General features: G+C 36.9%; 1 protein-coding gene across 2 annotated transcripts in view; it reads right to left on the reverse strand.

Annotated features, from left to right (window-relative positions):
• LOC112049814 (AF4/FMR2 family member lilli) overlaps nucleotides 1–17,782 on the reverse strand; it is a 368,668-nt gene that overhangs the window by 63,657 nt on the left and 287,229 nt on the right. For both annotated transcript variants that reach the window (XM_052888787.1, XM_052888786.1), the window contains exons 8-9: nucleotides 16,118–16,213; nucleotides 15,465–15,519 (exon numbers count right to left, since the gene is read on the reverse strand). In XM_052888787.1, the coding sequence (XP_052744747.1) occupies nucleotides 15,465–15,519; nucleotides 16,118–16,213 (151 nt within the window). The remainder of the gene's footprint in view (nucleotides 1–15,464; nucleotides 15,520–16,117; nucleotides 16,214–17,782) is intronic.

The raw sequence follows: 17,782 nt of genomic DNA on the forward strand, positions 1-17,782 counted from the left end.
TAACGTCACAAGTCAAAATAAAACCTATTTAATAAGTTAAATGTATCAGAGAATCAAGTTGTAATTAACAAAAAAGTAAATCTACCTATATCCAATGTCCTCGCTTTCTTTTCTATAGAGATAAAAGCGAAAAAGCCCACGGCTTCAAATTGTCCGTATTTAAATAAACTTAATGAAAATTTATTTCAGCCGCCGCGGAGTGAGGTTTTCAAGTTTACTCTTAATAAATGGCGATCTAAAAGTAGGCTTTAGTAATGGAGATTTCAGTAGTTCAATTTGTTAATGACTATTACCTTTTTAAATAAGTTATATTAAGAAAAGAAAAAGAAAGCGATTAGAATGAAAAAAAAACAAAATAAAGAAAAGTAAGGCTTTAGTAATGGAGATTTCAGTAGTTCAATTTGTTAATAACTATTACCTTTTTAAATAATAATGTTTTTGGCTGGTGGGAGGCTTCGGCCGTGGCGAGTTACCACCTTACCGGCAAAGACGTACCGCCAAGCGATTTAGCGTTCCAGTACGATGCCGTGTAGAAACCGAAAGGGGTGTGAATTTTCATCCTCCTCCCAACAAGTTAGCTCGCTTCTATCTTAGACTGCATCATGTCATCATTTATTCTTGTAAAGAATAAAAAAAAATAGTTATATTAAGAAAACAAAAATAAACAACAAAATATACAAAGAGAACAAATTGGGATTTCGATTGAAAGCCTATGTTTTACGAATATATTTTCTTTAGATATATAGTAATTTATTTAACCTATTTGTTCTTTTTCAGTTTCCAACTTTATCACTACATGAAAATTCAAGTTCAGTGCTATAGTTGTGAAAAGTTAATAGACAGACAGACATACGTATTTATTTTCGCAATTACAATATTTGTATGAATTCTGTTGTCATGCATCCTCTAAATTTCAATTTTATATATGCGTAATTCCTGTTCAAGTGAGAATACGGGGTTGTAAAAGTTCTTGTGGTAAAAGGATTTTCTAAATCACGTTCAGTAGATCAGAAATTTGTTGAGTTTTTTCCGAACCAGTGGTAAAGTCTTCACTAAATAGACAAACTTGATGTTTCAAAAGTGCTTGTAAACTAAAACTAACACAAACTTTACCCCTTTATAATATTAGAATAATGAAAATTTAACATGTGTTTTCACAGTGTACATTACAAATTAAAAAAGCTAACGAAGATAAGATTCGGTACGCCACTGAAAAGTGAGAACTTTCAATTGAGGCTTTTGAGTAAATACAACTTAACGAAAACGAGCTCCATTTGTTGAAGCAGTGGCGCAAGTTTGTAAACAATTTACATTAAAGCGGTGCCTTTGGAAAAATCAACAGAAACAAATTGGGCAAATCGTATAATGAGCAATAATAATGCCCACTACCTTAATATTTTAATCAACTTTTATTTTCAACCAAGTTCAAAAAAAGGAGGAGGTTCTCAATTCAATGTTTTTTTTGTGTAGTTTGTTACCTCATAACTTCGTCATTTATTAACCATTTTCGAAAAATCTTTTTTTTTGTTTAAAAGAGTTCCATTTCCAGATTGGAATTGGAATTTCATTTTCATTTCATTCAAAGTATATCACAATTCATTTTATAATTTCAATATCGATACTTATGTTGGCCTCATTTGGCGAAAATTTACAATTCCGCCAATTAACTTCTTAGGCCTTAGAATTATATTTAATACTAGCTGACGCCGCGCGGTTTTACCCGCGTGGACCCTGTTCCCGTAGTAATACGGGGATAATATATAGCCTATAGCCTTCCTCGATAAATGGGCTATCTAACACAGAAAAAAATTTCCAAATCGAACCAGTAGTTCCAGAGATTAGCGCGTTCATACAAACAAACAAACAAACTCTTCAGCTTTATAATATTAGTATAGATATATTCAATTCCGCCACTTAACTTCTTAGGCCTTAGAATTATATTTTATATATTCAAAAATATTGTAGTTAAGCCCTATCAAAATTGTTTGTTTTCGTTTTATAGTAGTATAAAATTTTTGGTAATCAAATTAATGCTTTCTAATCTATCTAAATGGTGATTGAAATCTAGATATCTGTAGCCAAATGAATTTCATTTGATAGCTTATCTGGCAGTTCGTAAATTGATAAATATTTAATGTAATTGCCTCGATAATATAATCGATGAATGTTTGATCTAGAACGGTCTTCGAATACATAATATAACAATGATAAATAATATAAACAGGCAATTTCACATATATCGAGCCAATAAGCGATGGAGAATTTAATCAATATACATAAGACTTGTATATAAAACGCACTATATTTTAAATATATAAATATTTTTTTTTCTCAAAATACAACAAAAATAATAATAATCAACACTCTACAAGGCCCTTACCACAGTAAAAATATACTGTGCCCTTACTGAGCCGGATGTAGATCAAATAACATCTGTATCTTGGTTGCAATTCGGTGACCTCTTTGGGGAAACCGAAGGTTTTGTCTGTGAAATTATGGACAAAAATATAAAGACTTGAAACTACCGGAAACATATTATGAAACATGGCACTCTAGACATCTGTCGAGCGTGTCATCGTCCTGGGGAGTCCCTCAGGCATATTGTGTCCAACAGAAGTCGGTGGTTTTAACAGACTCAAAAGTGATAACAAAAATAAGAAAACTAATGTCGAACAAAGGTTATGATTCACAACAATTGTTATAAAAATAAATAAAATAAAAAAGCCTTTTATTTCTTGCATAAATTTACAGAGTTTTATAATAACTTAATTATATGTTTTTTCACAACAATTGTTAGGACGATTTAATTAACAAATCAAACTGTAACCAAAATAAGACCCTGGAATGGCACCTTGAGTGAAGTCACACACTTGTGAACGTTGTGTGTAGGGTTAAAGGATCCTTTAACTGTTAACAAACACTCCCCTTTTCCACTCAAGTCACTCTCCCCGCCTATCCCAAGTAACCCATAAATAATTACACAACAAGAGATGTGGACGGCTCGAACGCCACGAGCACATTGAAGCCGTCTGTACCGCAAGTCGTTGCAACGCGGCGATAACAGTGGAATACCTGGACCCGCAGAAAGTTGGGATCTTACCAGGACCACGATCTTCAGAAATTAAGGCACGACCACAGAGAGAGAGAGAGAAAGTATTAGTGATTAGAGAACTAATCAAGTCGATTCTTAATAGACATCAAAGTAATGTCTCACTCAAGGTAAAGTAAATCGAGAGTCTGCGGTTGCTAAATACGTATTAAGCAAACGAAGACGAGCCCGGGCCGAGAACTTCGCAATAAACACAAGTTTCGTTTAAAGCCTTTGAGGAAATTAACTGGGAGAACTAAAATGGGACCATCTTTGGCGGCAACACCCGGGGATTGTTTCATTTGCAACTTATAAATAGGATGTCTGATAGAATCAACACAGCGAGAACTTATTAATTAAATTAACTGTTTGTTATTAAAAGACTCCATTCTCCATACAAACACAGTCCCAAATTATACGATACTAGCTGACGCCGCGCGGTTTCACCCGCGTATTCCTACGGGAACGGGGTTCCCGTTCGGGGGATAATATATAGCCTATAGCCTTCCTCGAGCTAAAGAGTTTGATTGTTTGTTTGGTTGAACGCGCTAATCTCAGGAACTACTGGTCCGATTTGAAAAATTCTTTCAGTGTCAGATAGCCCATTTAACGAGGAAGGCTATAGGCTATATTTTATCCCCGTATTCCTGCGGGAACGGGAACCACGCGGGTGAAACTGCGTGGCGACTACTAGTATTAGTATAAGTATAAGATAAGTTATGAGTAAGCTAAGCTTACAGGCTGTATTAAGCCAGAAAAGCCTGACAGAAGTTAGTCACTAGTAAGTAAGCACCTGACAAGGATATAGAGTTATTGAACCGATTAATTACGGCGCGGGCGGGGCGATTCGGAAATCCCGCGAGCCCCAGGTGAAGCAAAAACTTATTTTGCCATAACAGAGGTAAAGTTAACTTTATTATACTTAAAATAAATAGCTGTCTTAGAACACAAAATCCTTACTAATATTATTAATGCGAATATGAGTTTTTTTGATTGTTACGCAACACGCTTTTAAAAATTATTTCACACATTAAAAACTACATTATTAGCGAGGCTATAAATAAGTATTTTATGATATATTGTCACATCCTGTCTTCCGAACCGGTAGTAGTCTCTACTTAGTCTTTTCTTACTTTCAAAAAGTGCTTGTAAACTATGGCCATTTACGTTAATAAACAAATTTTAATATACGATACGAACAAAACTGATATACCTACCTAAAGAGGTAAAGTTTGTGGTATTGTAGGGGTAATCTCTGGATCTACTGCACCGATTCTGAATTTTTTTTTACCACTAGAAAGCCACGTCATTTGCGAGTGTCATAGGCTATATTTTATCCCCGCATTCTCACGGGAACGCGTCCGGTAATAGATATTGTAACAAAAGCACCATCCAAAATGATATAACGTAGGTAATTACGGAGTTTGTCTTCGGCGAAACGAAGTGAATCGCTTTATAGATGGTATCGTAAGCCTCCGAACCGTTTGACGTAATGAATAAGTCAGGCACAGAGATTTATTGTCACGGCCTCCGTGCTCCTCCGCGGCGCCCTGACATTTTGTTACGGCCTACGAGTACATAGTGAGTGGCCTGTAAATATGCAGCATAGGGCATTTAACTAGGGTAGGCATTATACATACAAACTGTAAAATGGAAAATTCGTTGTCCAATACAATGTTCGTAATGAATTATCAGGGCAGGCAGTGAATATCCATATCTATTTTTTTCTTTGAATATTTTATTGGCAATTACTGGCTTACTAAATATTGTTCAATCAATGTTTACTTATTCTCTAATTTAATAAAAACACTATAATATAACTTGTTTATTATTTACTAGCGGACGCTCGCGACATCGTCCGCCCTTAGACCTATTTAATCCAGCCGTTACAGTAGTATCGCAGTAAACATGGAGTAACTTCTCCCAATTTCTCTTCACTGCTCTGCTCCTATTGATCGTAGCGTGATGAAAAGTATACTATAACCTGCCCAGGAGTATGATGAACAACTGTACCAAGTTTCATTAAAATCCGTCGAGTAGTTTTTGTTTCTATACCGAACATACAGACAGATAGACAGACAGACAAAAATTTTACTGATTGCATTTGTGGCATCAGTATTGATCACTAATCACCCCCTGATAGTTATTTTGCAAATATATTTCATGTACAAAATTGACCTCCCTACAGATTTATTATAAGTATAGATAAAGTTCTTTCTTTTTTATATTTTCGTTCTTTATATAACACAAAGGAAAAGCTTATTTTCAAAGTATTACCTACGTCAATAGAAGATCGATGTATTACATACTTTATCCACATTGATGAATTAGTCAGTTAGTCAACTTGCATCTATAAATTTTCATTTAAAATCGATAAATAAAGATAAAAAAATGCCTAATCTACAAAGACAGACGCTTAACACATCGCTTAATCTATAAAGACAGTTGCTACGCTCGACATAGCTTACTTTAAGCACGCAGTACTTAAAAATACATTTGCAGTCGCGTGTTTCGGCACTCTAATCGTGGAATTTTAAATGACTTTATACACATTGACCGCCTTAATCGGTCTTTCTGTTACTAACATTGACATTGCTTGCATAAACTATTTCGTTTATAAGGCTGGACGCGCATTATAACCGGGGTGTGATTCCTCTATTTTTAACGAACTTCAAAAAAACGAGGAGGTTCTTCGACGCGTATGTTTTTTTTTAATGTTTGTTAACGCATAACTTCATCATTTCTTAACCCATTTTAAAAATTATTTTTTTCTTTAAAAGGGTATACTTCCAGATTGGTCCCATTTAAAAAAAAACCGAAGTAAAAAGATTTCATTCTGTTATTATTCTAATAATATAACTACTCGTACATGACATTCACAGACAAATCAATATAATTTATCATTGCAGGTAGATAGCTGCTACGTGTATATACCAGATATTGAACTATTAAAGCAAGTGAAATACTAAAAATTAACAATACACTCATCTATATTTTAAGAAAATAATTAATAATAAGTTTTCAGTTGCGTGCATTTTAAGAAATTAAATATCACGTGTCTCAAACGGTGAAGGAAAAACATCGTGAGGAAACCTGCATACCAGAGAATTAAGTGAAGTCTGCCAATCCGCATTAGGCCAGCGTGGTGGGCTATTGGCCTATCCCCTTTAATTCTGAGACGAGACTCGAGATCATCAGTGAGCCGAAGATGGGTTGATAATGATGATGATGAATTAATAAAATCACAACATCATAAACACTCTCTCTGAATATCATAAATACTAACTAACAACATAATGAATATGTCTCAGATAACGTTTAAATGTCACGAAGTATTACGGTGAACTGTGAATCGGCAAGATATACGAATATCTCGAGCAGCAGCACTATATGGTCGTTTGCATAGCGCAGAATAACAGTACAGAGATTTATATTGAGCCGAGCGATGTCGGCATTTGTACGATTAAGCTAATCGCACATCACCGGAAGGCCATAGTAGCATGAGAGTTAAAAAGACGATGCGTTATAACGCGGCGTTAGCGAGCGTAGCGTATAGTATGATGTTGAATAAAGGTTGAATACGTAGTTGGTAATAGTACTAACTACATAGAAATTGTCCTCCAGTCATACGACTGGAGGCTTGGGTAAAATGCCCAGCTGAAGCTATGGTCGAATATCCTATCACAAACCCCCGGTGTCCAATAAAGCGCGCATTTTCTGTGCTTGGGTAAAATTCCCAGCCGAAGCCACGGTCGAAGGCCCTATCAGTAACTCCAAACTATCCGTTAAAATAACTCGTGCGAATGAAGGCTAAGAGTGCACGCGTTAACACATCAGACTATTTTCTACTGACTTAGGTAGGTAGTAAATGCGGAGGTTTTCTAACAATGCACTATGATACAAGGTTTCTCTAACGGAACCCTAATTCTGTACCACACTAACATCGCTAGGATGTCTTTTTGTCTGTCTGTTTATACTAAAATTAATAGTATTCACTCGCGATTACGGTGAACTGTGAACGATAAGATGCGACTACCTCAAGAAACGCAGTATGGTCGTTTGCATCGCGCAGAATAACAGTAGGACAGATTTATATTGAGCCGAGCGATGTTGGCATTTGTAGGATTAAGCTAATCGCACATTACCGTAAGAGTACACACACGCGTTAACCCACGCACTATTTTCAACTGACTTGGGTAACTAACTGACAACTGACTGGAATGCGGGGGATTTCTACTGTAATAATTATTATCATCAAGTTTCTCTAACGGGACCCTAATTCCTTATTTAACTATAATGTGGCGTGCACAATGATTTTAACTAGGGTAGGCATTAAACTTACGAATATTATAAAATTAAAAAAAAATCATTCTTCAATTCAAGTTCGTAATAAGTCCTATCTACGAAGTGCAAGCTCGATTGAAATGACTTAGTGGTACAGACAGACAACCAAGATTTATATCACAAATACAAAGAGTAAGTATAGACTCTATAATATTCTCTTCTTTGTATTTATGTCAGGTATTGTATGTGTGTTATTTTAATCATTGTAACAGCACTTATGGGCCTTATTAGAATCAATATCACTCATCTGGCGATGGAGCGAGCTATGCTTGGAATTTCTCTGCGTGATCGAATAAGAAATTAGGAGATTCGCAGACGAACCATAGTCACTGACATAGCTCAGCAAGTCGCGAAGTTGAAGTGGCAATGGGCAGGCCACATAGTTCGAAGAGCCGATGGGCGTTGGGGTCCCAAGGTGCTGGAATGGCGACCCCGTACAGGAAAGCGCAGTGTTGGTCGACACCCCACTAGGTGGACCGCGGTCATCAAGCCGATTGCAGGAAACCGCTGGATGCTGGCAGCTCGAGACCGTTGTGCTTGGAGGTCCATGCAAGAGACCTATGTCCAGCAGTGGACGTCCTTCGGCTGAGAATGTTGATGATGATGAACGAATTTTCCATTTTACGGTTTGTATGTATAATGCCTACTTAAATGCACGCCACTGCTTGGCTGTATACTCTCTTCTTTGTATTTGTGTTAGGCATTGTCTGTGTGTTATTTTCATTGTAACAACACCTTTATTTAATTTTGTATCAAGCCTGAAAGCCCACTCACGCCAGTGCATGCAACAAACGTTGACGCAGCGTACCCATACGAGTACGTATGATCACTTGATCAGTTAACGTAGTAACCAGTTAACGAACAAACGACTCCAATCAATCCAGCGCTAACACGCGTCTGTTCCTAACCTATAGAGGCTAGGGTGGAATCTGGCAGCCAAAAAAGACTATAGTGATTTTATGCCCAAACGAACTAGAGGGTGTCTTCACACGTAAACGTTTTGTATCCATAATAACTGACACCGCGCGGTTTCACCCGTGTGGACCATTTCCCGTACGGGAATACGGGGTAGAATAGATAATATTATAGCCTATAGCACTCGATAGGATAGTGAAGCATCATAACAGTGAAAGAGTTTTTCAAATTTATTCAACAGTCAGAGCCTATTCAAAACATACAAACAAAAAATCAAATATTTCCTCTTTATAATGTTAGTATAGATAATATAGATTAACTGAAATCTCAACCTGTCCATCGTAACTTTAAATTAGCCTTGGAGCCCTCGTAATTTTAATTTTAAGCTTTCAAATTTAGGTACCCACACAGCCGTACGTTTCAAAAGTGCTCGTAAACTAAGCCTACTAGGAATAAATGAACTTAGACTTTAGCCGGTTGGTAGATCGTCGAAATAAGACATTTGAATATCGTTCATACGACAGAAGGTGTGAAATTCCGGAAAAGTTATCTAAGTCATTATCCCATTCTCGTCGCCCACTTAGTAAGTAGTATATTACTGCATTGACAAGACAATAGTATTTTATGTGCGAAAGTAATATCTGTCTGTTTATCTCATAGCTAAACCGTTGATCGATTATGATAAATTTCAATTCACATAGCGTTATGAACCTTTACAGCAATAAATACTTAAGTTTATGACTTTACTTTTCACAATTACTGTCACTATCAGCTCATTTTATGTCACAATGCAACTATATGATCATTTAGAATCGTCAAGCAGTTGAAATGTAAACGGTTGACGGATTAAAAAAAATATTGAGTCTGTTTACTTGTCTATTGTATCATCAGTAAAATGACATCATCAACGAAATAATACACAACACTGTGTACATACACAACTGAAACAATTTGTTTACAAGCAGGCGCGCGTTTAATCTAAATATTATTAGACGGACGGATGCGAACGAGTGTGAAGTGACCCTAATTCGTGAATCGTCCCCCGGCGCTATGTCGCATGCAGGTACGAAAGTTATTCCAACCTATTTCAAGTGGCCCTATCTATTCGCAGCCATAAAATAAAACCGGTGCAATATTAGAATCGGCAATATTCAGCGATTCTTTTGGAATTCAACCCGCGGAACAAAGCTTCGTGCATACTGTATAAACTATTGGATCTGTCATCGCTCGTTTTGTAGTACTGGACAAAAGTTATATAGAGCAGCTTATTTGTAAAAAAATTTTCAAAATTCAATTTTTTTTTTTAAATTGGCTCAGTTAACAAGCAGTTTGAAAACGTCAAGTTACGTTGTGTTGTTTTGATCTTTTTTTTATTATTTATTTTTTACAAGTTAGCTCTTTACCACAATCTCACCTGATAGTAAGTGCACCTACTTCTAGATAAGTTTGTAAGATGGTGGTTAACAAAAAAAATAAACCTTGGCTGAGTTTGTTGTGGGCTCTTCTCGGACCAAGGCACATTTGGAACCCTCGTAACTTTAATTTTAAATTTTCGACTTTCCTTACCACCATTAAATCATGACATAACTTGACGTATCAAAAGTGCTTGTAAACTGAGCCTAATTAAAATAAATGAATTTCGATTTTTACTTTAAATCTGATTAGGGAATAACCCCATTTTACGAAACCGCTTTAATTAAAATTCCCCATCCATTTGCGAGCGATTTAATCGAAAAGTCCACTAAATCCCGAGAAAGGACACGAAAGTACGACTTTAAAACATCAGCACTAAAAATAGTTAAAACCAAAAATCTAGAACAATCCGCGGGGCTAGTTAACGCAGAGTTTCAGTCGGCTTCGCAAAAATTCCATTAGCGCTTAACCGCTTAGATATGTCTCATCTAAAGCGAGTCCTTTGTAGTGTCCGAATGCACGCAAATATAGCTTTTATCACAAGTAAATACGGATTATAATCCAATGGGACAGCAGCGTGGAGTACCGATAATCGCGTTGCATACAGCCATAGGGTTGTACAGAGGTGAAAAAAAATTTAATTAATTATTTTAATATAAGAAAGTTTTTATATGTCACAAAATACTCAAATGAAGTAAGGTGACACTGACCTTTTCTACTTCATTCGTTATATATTGATTAATAGTGGAAAGCCCGTGACTTCGTCCGCGTGGATTTTAGCTTTTCACAAATCCCGCGGGAACTATAATGGGGATGGTGACTAGGTTGGAATATATTGATTTTTATAATAAATTCGGATAAATAAGGTCAATTTTAACTAATTTATACATAAAAAGCAAAGATTGACTGGATATTTGCAAAATAATTAAGATTATAAAATTTCAAAATCTAATATCGTAATTAGATAAAAATTCATACAGATTTAGCTTTTTTACACTAAATGTGACATTTTTCTATACATGAACTATTAACATAAACGCACAAATAACAAAGATATTAGTAATTTTGTTTGAACACCCATACAAATCTAACGATCAGCGAGCCAACGACGTCACTAACTCGTGCCATTTTGTATGGGGCGTGTTTCAGGGATCCGCGGCAGCGCCGCAAATCTGACCCTTTAAATCCCTGTAGCTCCGAAAGTAATGATCGCAGATAGCTCGTTACTTTGACAAAATTGCTTTACTATTAGCATACTCTTAATTTATATACAATTTAAAAAACTGTCATCATCCCTATTGTTTATATACATACAAAACCTTCCTCTTCAATCACTCTATCTATTAAAAAATCGCATCAAAATCCGTTGCGTAGTTTTAAATATTTAAGCATACGGGATGAGAGGGACGGAGAAAGCGACTTTGTTTTAAACTATGTAGTGATTATTATCAATGCCGTGCTGTCGTACCAACGTTGTTTTTTAAAAAGTTTTCTCATAAAAAGCTCGGTAAATCGAAAATATTGAAGTAATACTACTATATTTTACACATTGCCAACTAAAACATGAATAAAAAAAACTAAAAAAAACAAAAATCGTCATCTTAAATTAATATTATAATTTTGCAGATGTCCTGGCGAGCGACAACCCTGGCGGTGACCGGCAAAGCCGGGCAGCGTTGGTATTCATTATTATTCAGTTAGCGCAGCAAATATTTCTGCGGCCACGTTTGTTTTATGAGTTTATCGCGCGCGACGCGACGTCAGGGCGCACGGGGCTTGTGTTTTTTTTTCATTATTTTTTTTTTGTTTATTTGTTGCGATTTATTCATTCGCGTCGGCGACAGGTGGCGCTGGCGATCCGTGCCCGCGATACGTGTAAACTGCCTTTAATAATTCATTCTAACTTTTATATATCCTCGAGCACTCGTTCCCGACGCAATGTGGTGCGTTTTTATCTGTGTTCGCATTTTTTTTTACGTTTAATATAAACATTATTATCGTTATGGTTAATATTATAGATATATTACTCGGCAGATGTTCGCTACTTTATTTTTAACCGGCTTATAGTTGGGCATGTGTCATACTAGTGGACGCCTGCGACTTCGTCCGCACTTAGACCTCCTTAATCCGGCTCTCTCGCAAAATCCGTCCTTAGTGGACGTCTGCTACCTACGAACTACCTCCCTGCCAAATTTAAACTTTGTACGTCACGCGGATATCGAATGACCTTTCGCATCTATACTAATACAGCTTGTTTGGGGATAATCTCTAAATCTTCTGAACCGATTTCAAAAATTCTTTTACCACTAGAAAGCCACGTTATTTTTGAGTATTATAGGTTATATTTTATCCCCGCATTCTCACGGGAACGGGAACTACGCGGTAGAAACCGCGGAGGGTCGGCAAGTACTAAAATTAAAGAAATACTATGAAATACAGTTATATGTTATATCCACACTACACTATACGGTCAGTGCCTAGTGGGAGTTTTCAATATTTTCATATTGTTTCAATTCCATAGAAATTTGCGTTTACGTTGACGCGATAGTAACAGTGTCAAACTGCCACCATACTAAAGCCATACTCAAGGAGTACTGTTTACCAACAAACAAATTAAAAATGAGGGTATAAATCGCTAGTCATTTCACACCCAATAATAATTATAATTAACTTGTTATTAAATTAATGAAAATAAATTTGATTAATATTAATAAGCTTAAAACAAGTAGGTATAGTTAATATATTTTGAATACTATTTTATAAAACACCAAATACATAATTTAAAATAAAAAAAGTCATGAAATTACTACTCTCATTTCTAATTTATTTGTTGGTAATAGTCACACAGCGGGCGATGGAACGAGCTATGTTAGTATCTCTGCGTGATCGAATCAGAAATGAGATCCGCAGAAGAACCAAAGTCACCGACATAGCTCAACGAGTTGCGAAGCTGAAGTGGCAATGGGCGGGGCACATAGTTCGAAGAGCCGATGGACGTTGGGGCCCAAAGTGCTGGAATGGCGACCCCGCACTAGTAAGCGCAGTGTTGGCCGACCCCCCACCAGGTGGACTGACGACATCAAGCGAGTCGAAGGGATTCGCTGGATGCAGGCGGCTCAATATCGTGATGTTTAGAAGTATCTACAAAAGGCCTATGTCCTGCAGTGGACGTCCATCGGCTGATATGATGATGATGATGATGATGATGATGATGAGAGTATTCATCAAGAAAGGCCTGTAGTATAGGCCCCTCTAATTACAATCATTATTGTATGGAGCGTGAAAATGTAACGAGCAACAAAAGTTCGCGATTAGTTCGCAAAAGTTTTCCATTAAAAAAGATTTAAAAGTAGCACTTCCGTACTCCAGCGGAGCCTTCAGTGGTCGCTCAAGTTTGCGAGCTTACAGTCAACAAAGAAAACAAAACTGAACTTGGCAGTTTTGCCTGCGTTTCTAAAGAATTTTCCGCTACGAAACACTCTTGAATGCGTTTTGTATGATACAAAAATGTTAATTGGTACGAGTATAAACGGTGGATTTCAACTCGTTGTGAATTATGTATTACTAGCTGACGCCGCGCGGTTTCACCCGCGTGATTCCTGTTCCCGTAGGAATAAGGGGATAATATAGCCTATAGCCTTCCTCGATAAATGGGCTATCTAACACTGAAAGAATTTTTAAAATCGGACCAGTAGTTCCAGAGATTAGCGCGTTCAATCAATCAAACAAACAAACCAACAAACTCTTCAGCTTTATAATATTAGTATAGAAGTATAGATTACTAGCTCTTTACCGTGGTTTCACCAGCGTAGATCGCCGTCTATAGTTAAAAAATTAGCTTGTGTTTTTCTGACAATCTTTCTCTATGCTTCATCCAGAATTATTTAGCTGTTTTGATCCGAGATTAGGTTATTCGAACTTTTGCATTTATAACATTATTGGCAAACTCCCCGTAGTTTCACTCGCTTAGTTCCGTAGGATTACTATGTTACTCGCTGATAATGTCACTTTCCATTGGTGAATTTTTACAATCCAGTAGTATCTGAGCCATATGGTAACATACCAAAAACAAAATCTTACTATAAATATACGACTAGCAGACGTCCCGCGCGTATTCCTGTGGGAATACGGGATAAAATATAGCCTATGACACTCACAAATAACGTGGCTTGCTATTTGTAAAAGAATTTTCAAAATCGGTTCTGTAGAACAACCCCTGAAAACCTCACAAACATTATTTCTTTATAATAAGTATTAGCTACATTAATTGAAATAGAAGATAGAAAATTATTGTTTTACTAGTATTTTAATAATATTCAGTATTCCCCTCCTTTTCAAAATAATTACCCAACAAATACAGAGGTCAATAACGTTTCAAAAAAAAAAAAAGAAGTTTTTACACGACCAAACAGTCATACTAATAAAAATGAAACGTCATCGCGCGGGTGTATTTCTTCGTTCATTCAGCACCGAGCGGAGACCGGGAGACGGAGTTTTTCGCGTCGCAGCCGCCGAGGTGGCCAATTAGGCCGCGGCTAAATGGGCCTTTTGAGTTTTTATCGTCGCAACTTTGGGTTAGGGTTGTCAACCTTTGGTACTGTGTACATAAACTAAGCAGACCGAACGTCACAAACTGTTGTATATCATGTGTAAGTTACAGCCAATCGATGTTTTTTTTGACATTTTGCAAGGATATAATATGATAATTTTGTGGTTAAAAGTTAACTTTTATTATTCGACAAAAAACGGACGCACTTTGGCCAGTGTGCATCCGATTTATTCAGTTTATACTTTCTCACTTCTCAGATCAGCGTTAGATTATTAAATTTATTAAAAATTGAAAATCATTCAGGGGTCAACAGTTACATGACATTAATTAGTGATGTAGAAAATGTGTAAGAAAGGGAAGCCAGAGGGCGCCATAACGAGTAACGTTACGAAGCGGTTTACCATCCTATATGAAGTTATAATTATTACTTCAATTAAAACGTAAACGTAATTCTAGAATTTGTATATTATGATAATAAAGTATTAGAGCTATAATTATATTTGTTTCAATAGTTTCAACCTCTACTTATAAAATAATATTTATAAATAAGTATATAGGCACAAGAAGTCCTAATGGGATCCGTCGAAATCCAATAAATGTAATTTTAGTCCCAAGTTACATAACATGTAGGTATATTTACCTCATTTCATGTTATCAGTAGGCCTTACATGGGACCCACGGCATTAATTTGGTGATTTTAGTCCTGCTGATTACATAGAAGACGGAGGAAGTTAAGTTAACCTATAAGTTAGTTAAGTATTAAGTTAGTTATAACCATCCTACTAATATTATAAACGCGTAAGTTTGTGTGGATGTTTGTTACTCATTAACGCACTAAATCGATTTGAATGAAATTTAAAACGAAAATAGATAATACCCAGGATTAACACATAGGCTACTCTTTGTCTCGGAAAAAATCATGATTTCCCGAGATTTGCGAAAACCTGATGGTTATGATGGTATGAATGTTTGTTACACTTTCACGCCGCGACTACAAAACCGGATTAACTGAAATTTAGAACGGAGATAGTTTATAACCTGAATTAACACTTAGGCTACTTTTTAATCCGGAAAAATTAAATTACGTACTTATGTTTCGCGGGTCAAACCGTGGGGCGCAGCTAGTGATAAATAAAAGCTAAATAGTCCACTTACCGGGTTTGGTTAGGGGTTGTTTGAGATCGTTGGTCAGCTGCGGGTTCTCCTGCACCTGCAATGATTTATATCCATTTCAATTCAATTCAGTGGTGTGCATAAGGTTCACACCTTATGCATACCACAGCTCAATGCGTGTGAAGTAAACTTACCCCTTTGCCCACCGCCCAAAGGCGACTCTAAAACCCCTTCAGGTCCTTCAGAACCGATTTATGCGTCAGACCGCGGGCGCTCCGTGGTTTGTGCTCAATAACGACCTACATAGAGACTTAGATCTCCCCACAATAGCCCAATATATGAAACAGCTCTCAAAAACTTATATTGAGAGAACCGCCACCCACCACAACCAACTAGTGATTGATGCTTGCAGCTACATCCCCGATACTAACGCTGATTGTAGATCTAGACGCCCAAAAACGTCCTTTCAGTTCCTGACGATGACTTAACGAGCGACAATGCTTCCCAGGGAAGGTCCGAGTCTCAGAGGAGACGCCCCGTTAGAAAGTCGTTCCGCCCATCTACTCTGCTTCTGCCTTCGGGCCCCATCAGGCGATACTTCTGCGCTCACCCAAACCCCCCGGTGACGCCGCTGAGGTCCCATAAGGAGCCTACATCACTTACACAATCAAGAGAAAAAAGAAAAAAAAACTTACCCTATTGGTGAAGTCGTTGAAGATGAACTTGTTCTCCAGCTCCTTCCTCGGCGTGGCCGCAATCACCGACAGCGGGGTGGGGAGTGACTTCATTTCCTGACCACAGAGTATAACCATTTATTTTTTTATTTAACTTAAGTTTAAATCTTAATATAACGTAATAGCAATGCAATGATAATTTTTATTTTGAGGAATAGTCTATTTATTATCACGCTAGGACTAATAGGAGCAGAGCACCAATGAAGAATATTTCAAAATGGAGCATTTTTTTTCCCTATTGAGAGCTTACGCTGCGTAAACGGTTAAAGTTTCGCAAAAATCATGTATGACAGAATTGTTCCCCTCAAAAAGTTCTAAAAAAAGTACGCGACAGTGCCCGCGGGATTCGTGAAAAACTGAAATCCACGTGGACGAGGTCGCGCTCGTCCGCTAGCTTGATAAAAACCCAATATGAATCAGGAGTAGATGATTCATCATCATCATCATCATCATATCAGCCGATGGACGTCTACTGCAGGACATAGGCCTTTTGTAGGGACTTTCAAACATAACGATACTGAGCAACCTGCATCCAGCGAATTCCTGCAACTCGCTTGTTGTCGTCAGTCCACCTGGTGGGCGGTCGACCGACACTGCGCTTACTAGTGCGGGGTCGCCATTCCAGTACTTTGGGACCCCAACGTCCGTCGGCTCTTCGAACTAGTAGATGATTATTTAAAGACAGTGAATGAATGAAAATGAATGAAGGAGATTGACATATTTTGCCGATCCCACCTAAGTGGGACAAGGTACAGGAGATGATGATGACTATTTAAACACAAGTTCTCTTTCGAACACTCCAATCATCTCCTGTTTAATCCATCCATAAAAATGCATAATTTAATAAGTTTTAACCAGTTTAAACCAGCAAATATAACGTCCCTGACTTCCGTTACAATGCAAATTTCAAAAATGCTACCCTACTGTTAATTCCTAAACAACAATGCTTACAGCCCACGGGATTAATTAATGAACTTTGTCATAGTTTAATGACGTCACTAATAGGTAGCCGGTACCGTCGAGTGGCTTCTAATTTACATTTTTAAACCCCTAACCGCGTAACCGTTGGAACAATTTCTCAAAACAAATATACAATTCAAAACTTTACCGCGTTTAAGTCTCACGGTTATGTAAATATGCGGGGAAGTTCAAAACTTGAGATGCAAGTTAACGCTATCGGAAACTTTTCAGCCATTTTCCTACGAACGGAGTAAAGTAAAGATTCGCTCCGCAAATAGCCCACAAAGTATTGGAGCGGTCGGTCTAAGCTTTTAATCCTCTCCCTTAATTAATGTTTAATAATTACTAGTGTAAGATGAAAATGTAAACGACTACATTTTAGTAAATAAATAGTGATTTGCTTTTGATTTTCTCAAATGTGATAGAATAATGAATAGTAATATATCAATCTTTGTAGGTATACCTAACAGGTAAGATATTTAGCTATTAACTTCATTCTTAAAATATAATTTTATCAATTAAAACATTACTATTTGGATACCTAAATATAAATTCGTAATATAAACTACAATTAAATCTTGTTATTAATTTTCTTTGCAAGTCTATGCAAGAGGCCCATGTCCAACAGTGGACGTCCATCGGCTGATAATGATGATGATGATGATG

The sequence above is a fragment of the Bicyclus anynana genome, chromosome 23, assembly GCF_947172395.1.
Source record: "Bicyclus anynana chromosome 23, ilBicAnyn1.1, whole genome shotgun sequence".
Taxonomy (NCBI): Eukaryota; Metazoa; Arthropoda; class Insecta; order Lepidoptera; family Nymphalidae; genus Bicyclus; species Bicyclus anynana.